The sequence below is a fragment of the Schistocerca serialis genome, chromosome 4 (genome assembly GCF_023864345.2).
Source record: "Schistocerca serialis cubense isolate TAMUIC-IGC-003099 chromosome 4, iqSchSeri2.2, whole genome shotgun sequence".
NCBI lineage: Eukaryota > Metazoa > Arthropoda > Insecta > Orthoptera > Acrididae > Schistocerca > Schistocerca serialis.
The window spans coordinates 472,606,255-472,617,637 of record NC_064641.1 but is presented as its reverse complement, the minus strand read 5'-3'; the positions used below and the strand labels follow the sequence as shown (position 1 = coordinate 472,617,637).

Below are 11,383 nucleotides of genomic sequence, written 5' to 3'. Positions count from 1 at the left end.
CCGCTACAAATTACCGTTCATTACAGCTTTGAGTAAAAGTAAACTCAATCAGGGTTGCCCCAAGTTTCGCCAACTGAAATTCCCTGATATTTCCCCGATTTCCAGACAAATTTTAGCATTTTTTGCTAACAAATTTTGAGACCTCAAGGGTACGTTAGTATGTAAGCTGACAATGTATTTGCAACTATGGTGCAAGAAACAATATTGCAAATGAAGAAATATCTTTTAAAAAACGAAAAAAGAAAAAAAAGAAAAGACAAAGCTTGCAAGCAGATGGCGTATACTGTTGTAAGCAAAAATCATAAGTACGAACATGAACTTCTTTTGTAATGAACTTTTTTTAGATGGAGAAAGCAAGCCAAGTGGTTTGTGTGCTTCATTAAGATTCCTGATATTTTATTTCAATAAAACAAAACACATTTGGTGACAAAAATATGCATTTCCTTGGAGTTGCAAGACAGATTTAAAATAGCTTCACTGATTTCAAAAATAACCTCAGAAAAACGTAGGACTCTTGAAAGAAGTCCATAAGTGAGGGAAGAACTGTGTAAACCAACATTGTAAGATACCACCAATAAACTGTTGGTTCTACTATGTTCGTTATTGTCTGTTATTACCCACTGTGTTATATCTATTATTTTAAAGATATTGTGTGAGTTTTTCTTTCAAGAAATATATGAGTTCATAGCATACAAACCGCCAGCGACTGACAATTTTCTTCTTCTTACTGTCCTTACTTTCTGATGTATTAACTACTTTTGAAGTGCCAAAATGTACAACAACAAATAAAATGTCTATAAAATGCCACACTGTACAATGTTCTTGCTGTGAGACAGTCACAATTTCTAAAATCCATCACCTATGACCGCTGGTCTGCTGAGGAGCATCGCAGTCCTGGGTCCATGGATAAACCATGAAAATCCACTGCATTATGCCATACACAAACAGACCCATCCTGCAGGCAGATTGGTGAGACTAGATCAGACGGGCAGTGCATGGACATTAGTGGAAACAGAATGGCTTCGGATAGGCGGGCCCGATCCATTAAAGAAACGGCCTGCGGTTCTGGTCTGTCACAGAAATCCAATCATGCGGCCAGCTGTTCACGAGCCACAGATAGCATACTGATCAATCCATGCAACAGATAAGTTGTCCGAATACTCTGCGAATCAATAATAATAAGAATAGGTAGCAATTCACCGTAAAGATCATTGCCGAGCTGCAGCCAGCCACATACAAAAGAAAATCACACACTCACAACTAAATTTTCAGCCACAGCTTTTGTCAGAAAACAAGAGCATACACACATTCACACAATCACTCTGACCTAACTCACGCACACATGACTGCTGTCACCGGCCGCTGTGTCTACAGTCACTGACAATCAGATCCAAACAAACCACTCTTGCCTCCCTGCCTCTTATCAGCAGCTGCTAAGGCTAGTGGCAAGTAGTGGTGGCAGCACTGACTGCAAGCTGAATGGAGTGGTAGGAAGGGGTGAAGCGTAGTAATGAGGGGAGTAGGGAAGCGGCAAACGTACTCAGCAGCACTGTCAGTGACAATGCATGACTCTTCCATAAACAAACTGTTTCATCTACTGAGACAAAAATGAGATTTTCCATTTTATTTTTAAACTTCCCTGACATTTCCCCAATTTCCCTGACATGTTCAAAATTCCCTGATATTCCTTAATTTCCCTGATTTCCAGAACCTGTGGCATGTCTGTCAATATTGATCATCTTTAAAAAACGTTACAAAATTTAAGTGTGGCAGTTATAACAACAAAAATTCCAACTAAATTTAAAAATCAATGACTAATAATATTAACATAAAAATAATGACACGTACCAATGCTTCAGCTGCAAAAGAGGATCCTGCAGTTTTTAATAATGAATTTGGAGAAAAGCACAATAACTGCAATTATTTGACATATAAGTATTTTCACAAATATGTAACATGACATTAAATTAATTGTGTTAAACAGCAGTTACAAATCTGAATCTAGTTTAAATATGTGAAAGATGTAAGAGCTGCTTCACACAAATGCAGAGGGTGATGATAATGCAGAATGTCACCATTTCAGTGAGTTTATTTAAACAAAACTGGATTTCTTTCTTTTTACACAAATATCCTAACCAAAAGAAATTTGTCAAACAACAGAGGTAAAATCAATGCAACGAAAGTCTGAACAATATCGTGTTTATCTGGAAAGTTTTACACACAAACTGAAGTAACAACACCTGCCATACACTTCTCAAAGTTTGAGAGTGTTTAAAAAACACACACACTTAACTGCAATCTCAAACATAATGGCAGTTTATACTGTAAGTACAGTGCATCTGCAAAAGATGCAGTGACGTCTGTAACATTGTATAATTTTACACACAGTAAGTCATCAGAAAAATACTTAGTACTTATTTATACCAAAAAGTCTCACTCTGTGGAACTGTGGTAGCTTCGGCAGCAAGACCAACATCATCGATACAAAATTCACTACGAAATGTCCAGTTGCATACCTTGTGTAGTAGCTAGCCAGGAAAAACCTGTCAAAAAAGAAAAAAAAATAGTGTAAAAAAAAAAGAGTGAACAAATAATACTCAATTTATTTTCACTTCTCATACCCTATCTACACTGCTTACCTTCCACCATCAGCACCATCACCACCCTCTCACTCAAGCCTGCATGTATTTTGTAAGCACTCAAATTATATATTAAAGTTACAATTCCTGAGTGAGAGGGAAGTGGTAAATAAGCACTAGTGCTGAGATTTGTTTAAACTCAAAATTAAGGTCTCTACAGTACATGACATAAATGCCATACACCTTTATCGTAAACATTTACAAGTTTATTCATATCGTCACATTAACTGCATTGTTTAATGTCTGGAAAGCACATTTTGGACCATAAATTTCTACCTTTGTTTGGTATTGAAACAAAGTTATCATTCTTTGGGATTACGAAATGGATGCCATGTTCAACACCAGGTAGCCTTTTGATTTGGCACCACACTAGTAGTCTTCAAACTGCTGTCAATAATTATCTACTCAAGTAGATTCTCATTCGGCATCACAAAGTCGAGTGAACCCCATTCTGTAGCAATCTTACTACAGGACTAATCCAGGATCTGCACTTTAGCAACTAGCAATGCTAAACACTAGACCACAGAGATGGTATATTTAGGTTGCTGCATGTGTGTACAAGAATTCATATCATTTTGCAGTGGACACAACCAACACAGACAGTCACTAGACATTTCAAACTAATGACTATATACAAAAGTGTATTAAACTTCGTGTACTAATGGTTTAAGTTTTAACATGTTTTTGTAGCTGGTCATTTATGGTTGGGCACAAAAAACTGACAATTGCAAAAGAGAAAATATTCTCAATATAATGTTGCTGCCAATTCTGATTAAAATCAATCAATAGAAATTCAAAATCAATAATGAATGTATGCTTAAACCACCCATTTCTCTATAAACATAATTCAGTAAATATATATGTATTCAATTTGGGCATTTAAAGCCTTTTTGGACCCATAGAATACTTGATACAGGAAGTTGTTGTTATGCGCAGCAGTGATGATAAAATACAAATCACTAGAACCATGACATCTGTCAGCAGTTTAGAAAGGGTAACCGAAAGAAGTGCACAAATTGGTTGAGAATATACAAGTACTTCAAGACTAGATTAAACAAGTTCATTGTAATCCAGTTGTACAAGACTGAGCCAAAATCAATATATTTGTTGTTTCTCGAGTACAACATTGTTACATGTGACTGCCTCTTTTCTGCCTTTTTCAATTCTATTACTTTCTCTGCTGCATTTAATACATATTTTTTATAGTCAAACCAAAATTTTCCACACTGTAACTCCCTGAAGAGCCGTTTCATTCAATGCATGTTCTTCCATGGCAGTTTGTGATTTTGGTTCCTCTAACTTGTTAAGTTCCAACATTTTGGCTGCTTTCTCTTTACCTTCTTGAATTTCAGCTGGTATTTTATTAGTACTATGTTACTGTGACTACCACAATAACTCTTGTTGACCAGAATTTGATTCCTGAATCTATGTTTGACCAAAATAGAGCCAAACTGATGTCTTATTTGATCCCTCATTATCTCCTATGAGTGAAATATTATTTGTATTTGGTACTAGCCACGAAACCCTGGCAATTCAACTTCTCCTTTGGAAGGCAATGCTGTGCCTGCAAGAAAACAGGATACAGAAACAGTGATGGAGAAGTTACACGTCCTTAAAAGAGCTTTATACAACCAGTGCAGCTGGTATTACCCTAGTATAGTTCTCTTGCAAGAAAATTAAAAACCTCTCTCTCTCTCTCTCTCTCTCTCTCTCTCTCTCTCTCTCTCTCTCCCCCCCCCCCCCCCCCCCTCCTCCATTCTTGCCCACAGTTACACTTCCCAAATAAGTAAACCAGCGACCATATTTTGGAAAGAGTGCAGTGAACAGTAGTCATTGGTCAGTTTACGTTTGGTGGGTTTAGGTCATAGCTATATTTCATATGCTGCAAACTTACATTGAAATTGCTTTTAACAGTGGATGGAGAGCGATATTCTTTCCAGTCTCAAGAAAATACACGAGATATATTGCAGGTTGTCTGCAATGAGGCTGGCTGCTACACATCACACTTGCTGCTATTGCCATCTGCTGTGGCCTGCTATGCAGAGAGTGGAGCTACCTCCGGGGATGTTTTTTCACTCTATGTTCCCTCATTTCAGGAAACTTTGCAGAGGTGTAAAAAGATATTGGACAGCTACACTCCTGTTACTTCTATATGAACAGCTGGACGAAGCTGAAGAGGACAACATAATAGGCTTCTATCATTTCTTTAAACACATTGTCTAGCCCTATGACACCAGTCACGGAATAGTCAGTGTGATATTCCTTGATGGCATGGTGACTACAGAATGCTATGTGAATGTTTTGGAAGGTTATTTCATTGCCATATCCAAAATGACCCTTATTTCGACAAGATGCGATGCAAGACAGAATTCAACCCCATTGAAGCAGGAGTATGTGTGATGTTCTGGAGGAGCACTTTGGTGACTGCATTCTGGCTCTGGAGTACCCAGAGGCCACTGGCGTGGGCCTCGATTGGCTGATGTATTCCCCGGATCTGAACACATGTGACTCCTTTTTGTGGGGCTATATTAAAGACAAGGTGTACAGCAATAACCACAAAACCATGGCTGAGCTGAAAACAGCTGTTCAGGTGGTCACCAACAGCATCAATATTCCAACACCTCAGTGGGTCGAGCAGAATTTTGTTATTCGTCTGCACCACATCATTGCCAATGATGGCAAGCATATCAAACATGTCATAACCTAAATCTGAATATCTGTAATGATGTTTACATGTTGAATAAAGAGTGTATATGCTGTAGTTTGTAACTAATTTCCTTTATTTCATATAGTTCAATAACTGTCACCCCGTATATACACACAGAGAAGTGTGTACTGCAGGTGTAATGCTATTGTACTGTACCTATACCAATCAGAAGGGCACCCCTGATTCGTTTGTGAACATACACGGGTACCACAGATGCTACCTGTGGGTAGAGTGCAGCACTCGAATGAATGGCAGCATTTCATTTGAAAGTAAAGCACCAATAGACGCATTACAGACATCTGTAGAACAAAATAATGGGCATCTATCATGCCACATAGGGGGCACATTATAGAGATCCCAACAGGGGGAAGCGACACACACACCTGAGGGCTGGTATCAGGAGAGACATCCCTCATTTTCAAAGAGGACAGTACACATGATGGGTAGGGAATCGTCAAATGGCAATTGCATTAAGTAACCAGGAGTTGGTCCCATCGTATTTGTAGAGGGGAGAGTCCCCATTTCTGTGGAGAGGCTGTCAACAGGACTAGGGTGAAAGACACTGATAGCCAGATGCACCCCTGAATGATGAACAGGGTCAAGTAGTTTCAGAGTGGAAAGAGCCACCTGACAACCATAATCTAGTGTGGACAAAATGGCTGGCTCAAATGGCTCTGAGCACTATGGGACTTTACTTCTGAGGTCATCAGTCCCTCTGGACAAAACAAAGCACAGAAAAGGTGGAGAAGATTAGCACAGTCTGCACCCCAAATTATGGGCCAGGAGGCAGAGAGCATTAAGCTTCCACATTCATGTCGTCTTTAGGTGGCGAATATGAGGCAGCTGTGTCAGCGTTTCATCAAAAAGAAGGCCCGAGAAATGGAACTGCACTACAACATCTAGGCACTGGTTGTCTAAATAAATTTCTGGATCGGGGTCTGCTGTAATTCTACTGTAGGTCTACTGCGAAAATGCATAACCTGCATTTTGGAAGGAAAAAACTGGAAGTCATGAAAAAGGACCCATGCAGAGGCCAGTTGGATGGCTCGTTGGAGCTGGCCTTCAGCAGACGCTAACAAATGGGAGCTGCACCAGACGCAAAAATTGTGAATATACGCCGCCAGGGTAACCAGAGGCCCAACAGAAGGCACAAGCCCACTGATTGTGGTGGTGAAGAGTGTGACACTTAATACAGAACCCTATGGGATGCCTTTCTCCTGGGTCTGAGGGATGCCAAGTGAGGTGTCAACTCTAACCTGGAAGAGTTGGTGGGATTAAAACTCACAGATAAAAACCAGAAGGCGGCCATGAAATCCCCAGTCATGGAGGGTAACTAAAATGCAACAGCACCAGGCCCTGCTGTATGCTTTATGTATGTCAAAGAATATCACTGTCTCCAACCTGAGTAAATTGCAGTTGCAAATCATACTTCCCAGAATCCACACTGATACAGTGACAAAAGGCACCGAGATTCAAGTATCCAACATAACCTGAAGCTAACTACCCTCTCGAGCAATTTAAAACATTGGTCAAGCTAATCAGTCGATAGCTGTAGAGACACGTTGGGTTCTTCCCAGGCTTAAGGACATGGATAACTATGTTGTCTCACCATTGTAAGGGAACACCACCTGTGAGCCAAATGCGGTAGAAGACCCTGAGCAAATGTTGCCTCCGTGTAATGTCCAAATGTTGGATCATCTCGGTGTGAACGGAATCCGAGCCCTGAGCCATGTCATGAAGAGGTAAGAGCCTGCACAAATTCCCATTCAGTGAGGGGTTCATTATAGGCTCCAGCATGGGAATGGTTGAAACAGAAAGTGGTTTCTTCAGCTCTGCCAGAGAAAGGTAGCAGGATAGGAAGAAGACGCCGATTTTGTCGCAAAGTGCTTCACGAGATGTTCTGCGAGGATAAATGGATAAGTAAGCAGAACACCCTGTAGGATAAGATCTGGACAGCTGATTGTTGGTGGCCCAAAAGGCTACGGGGCTTGGACCAAACCTGCAATGAAGAGACATACATCCCCAGGGAAGAAAGATATTGCTCCCAGCATTCCCTTTTACTCTGCTTAATAAGGTAGTGGGCCTTAGCACAGAGATGCTTAAATGCCATAAGGCTGATCTGTGAAGGATGTCACTTAAATCATTGCAGCAGCTATTGGCGGTCCTACACAGCAAGTGCAATTTCCTTGGTCCACCACAGTACTAATCAGCAGATTTGTATAAAGGCCAATTGGCTCTGCAGAATGCCCAAAAAGGGGGCCTGTCTGCCTGGCAGCAGCAGGGGAATAACAGAATCACCATAAAATGATCAGTGTCTCAAAGATCATGACACGGTGACCAATGTAGGGAAGCCACGAGAGCAGGGGAGGACATCATGAGATCAATAGCAGAAAAGGTGCCCTGAGAGTCACTGAAATGGGTAGGGGAACTGTCATTGAGGAAACACAAATCAAAGCCCATAGTAAGCTGGTCAATTAGAAGACGCATACCCGTCAGAGTGGCAGTCCCCCACTGGGGGTGGTGTGCATCAAAGTCCCCAAGGAGGAGATAAGAGAGGTGGGAATTGCTGTACTAAGGCAGTTCAACATATGGAAGTGGCCTATCTGAAGGGAGGTAGACATTGCAAATGAGGATCTACTCACTAATGACATTGATACAAACCAAGGTGCAGACACCTCCAGATACTATCCCAGGACCAGCACAGTTCTGATAGAAAACCCAATAATTACAAAACATTGAAGAGTGATCATCTCTGAAGTGTGTTTCTTGAAGCGCAAGACAGAACGCAGAATAAGAGGAAACAAAGTGTTGTATTTCCAGAAGGTGACAATAATATCTGTTGCAATTCCATTGGTTAAGTGTGTTGCACGAGTCCAGGATGGACATAAAGAAGCCAAAGGGAGGTCACTTCTTCTACTCCTCCTGCTCCTCCTCTTTAGGAGCGTAAGGAGTGCAGGATACCAGGGAGAGCAGGCCTCTGCAAGCTCCAGGATCAAAAGAGAGCAAGCGACCTTGGGCCGCACAGACAGTGAGTCTCGTAGCCGCGATGTGGTAGCAGGCTTCCAGCCTGAGAGACCTTGGGGGACCCAGGGGGGAGCCCCATCACTGGTGGGTAATGAAGAAGGGGGGCACTTCTACAGTCAGGAAGGAAGAGTGACACCCAGAGGGGAGGGTACGGAAACTCCAGGGGAGGGGGAGGGGAAGGTGAGAGCGGTAAGAAGCTGCATTAAGGAAAAGGGAGGAGGGTGGAAGGTTTAACAGAGGCAAAAGTTGAAAGCGACACCAGATAGTGTCATTTTTTGCAAGCCTCAGCATAAGATAAGCGACCCATGGACTTGTACTCTTAGATCATCTTTTCTCTGTTGTAAGCTAGGCAATCTGACAAGTGTGGAGAGTGGCAGTCATGACAACTTACACAGGTGGTGAAACACAGGTGCTTCCCTCATGGAGTGGGTGTCCACAGTCACCACATACATAGAGGGCCCGCCATACAGCAGGAAAACATATGCCCAGAACGCAAGCACCGAATGGGATGTATGGTTTCAAGTCACATTGGTAGCATGACCTTGACCTTCTCTGGGAAGATACCTCTCTCGAAAGCTGGAATACATGCGTCGGTATCAATGTGGTTGTCTTTATGACCCTTCTGCACACGGCGAACGAAGTAAATGCCGCGTCACTCCAGATTACCCCAGAGTTCCCCATCAGTTTCCACGATGAGGTCCCAATGAAAAATCACTCCCTGGACCAAATTCAGCAACTGGTGAATGGTAATAGACACCGGGAAATCACAAAGATGATCCCAAGCACAAAGAGCTGCAGACTGACTCTCACTAATCTGGCCCTCAGTCGTCCAGCCTCTCAGTAATCCGGTGCACACCCAAAAACACGTGCACAATGAATTATAGTGCACAACAACGCTTAGTTAAACAATGCTTTATACACTGTATTTTAAACTGTAGCTTTCTTTACAATTCAGAATCATATCTTCTGAAAGGAAACATGTTACACTAGACCTCAAGAAGAAACTCGAAATTTTAGACAAATTACATCAAGGTTCTTCGCAGAAAGCAATTGCTGCTGTGTTCAATGTTGGATGAGCAACTATTTATGATATCAAAAAGAAAGAAGATGTTATTTGATAGTACTCAAGACAAATGGATAGTGAACTGCGAAAACGGAAGGTTATGCGAAAGAGTGAGAATGAGAACTGGACGTAGCTGTTTATAGATGGTTCATACAAAACACAGTAAAGGAATTCCAGTCAGTGCCCAATTATAAAGGAAAAAGCAGCTGCATTTAACAACTTGGCAGTAGTAACTTGTCTGCAGTGAGCGAAGGTTGGCTACCAAATTGGAAAAAAGACATGGCTTTCAGCAGCTGGCAGTCACTGGGGAAAGTCGCTCAGCTAATGGTAAGGATGGTGATGAGTTTGTAAGCTAGATATGGAAGATAACAGAGGAAGAATATTTAACTGCTGATGCCTTGTATAATGCTGATAAAACAGGATTCTTTTAAAAGATGCTTCCTTCAAAAACATTAGCGCCCAAGAATGAGAAGGAAGCTTACAGTTACAAGCAACAGAAACAGCATGCAACATAAATGACGTGTTTTGATGCAAATGGGAGTCATAAACTACCGCTTAAGGTGATAAGAAGAAAGAGCTCCCACTGAAAGCTATCCTTATAACTGACAATGCCCCCAGTCATCCTTCAGATGTTTCTCTGAAGTCCGATGGTATACAAGCACTCTTTCTCCCACCCAATGTGACAGCCCTAATTCAGCCCATGGACCAGGGAATTTTGGAATCAAATGCCATTATCGACATTTGCTTCTCTTCTCCTTGCTGAATAAAAGTGAAAACGACTATCGAGACTATACTGCAGGCGTGGAAAGCAATTAACATACATGGTGTTTTCCAAGCAGCCGAATCATGGGATAATGTGGATAGCACTACCATAATGAAGAGCTGGAGAAAATTGTGGCCATTCATTTATGCCAAGTTGGATCAAGTACTGACTGACAGCGATGAGCCAGTCAATTCAGAATTATCAATTAATTTGTACACTGACATGTTTCACAACCTTCCAGGGGAAGAAGAAATTGATGAAGTTACTAAGTGGCTGAATGAGGAAGACTGTGATATGGACCAAATTTTAACAGATGAAGTGTGTAAGAAAGTAATGATGAAAGTGATGAAGAAAAGGACACAGTAGGAGAGGGCATGAAGATTTCTCACACTGCTGGTGCTGAAGCTGCCGAATTCTTCCTGGAGGACATTATGCAACAACCATATACATAAAGTACCTATGTAACACTTGTAAAGCGGTTGCGTGATACAGCATGCCACCATCGCGTATCGTCATTGCGACAGTTAAAAATTAGGGACATGTTTGATAGTGAGTGATACAACTGTATAATTATGTACAGAACAGACTCTAGGACTAAGTTTACTTTGAAAATTAATGTATTTTTGGATGTAATAAAGTATATCCTCTGTTTTAAAATTGTATCCTTCAGTTTAATAAAGTACAAAACACTATATCCCCTATGTTTTCAAAATAAATAAATAAATAAACAAAATAAATGAATAAAATATTTTTCAGACACGCAATAATACAGCACCCAAATGTGCCAGGAATGGCCGGATTAGCCAGAGTCTAGTTTCGATCAACAGGGAGCCTGACCACATCTTAGTGAGAGAGAGACTCTGCCAAACTTGTCTCAATTATCTCCACAAAAAACGACTGTGGCAATGAATGTGTTCCTGTCCGTCCTAGTACTGACCAGGTAGTGAGGAAAGTGTTTAATACCAAGACGGTGAGCCTGGCCTTCTCCCAGGGTGTAGCCAGAGATGGTTGGTTGGTTGATTGGGGTTAAAGGGACCAAACAGCAAGGTCCTCAGTACCTTGTTTCAAATGTGGTACATTCGGACAGATTTACATCTCGGAAGAGTCATAACGATAAAAGGTAAAAGGCTAAGAAACGTAAGAGTGCAGTTGTGTTAATGGTGAAAACAAAAAGAGAAGTCAACAAC

General features: G+C 41.3%; 1 protein-coding gene across 1 annotated transcript in view; it reads right to left on the bottom strand.

Moving 5' to 3' along the window:
• Positions 1–2,071: 2,071 nt before the first annotated feature.
• The window catches only part of LOC126475147 (ORM1-like protein 3), a 29,106-nt gene continuing 19,794 nt past the window's right edge, over positions 2,072–11,383 (bottom strand). Inside the window, exon 4 of the mRNA XM_050102762.1 lies at positions 2,072–2,543. Coding sequence (XP_049958719.1) covers positions 2,408–2,543 — 136 coding nt within the window. The 3' untranslated portion in view covers positions 2,072–2,407. The remainder of the gene's footprint in view (positions 2,544–11,383) is intronic.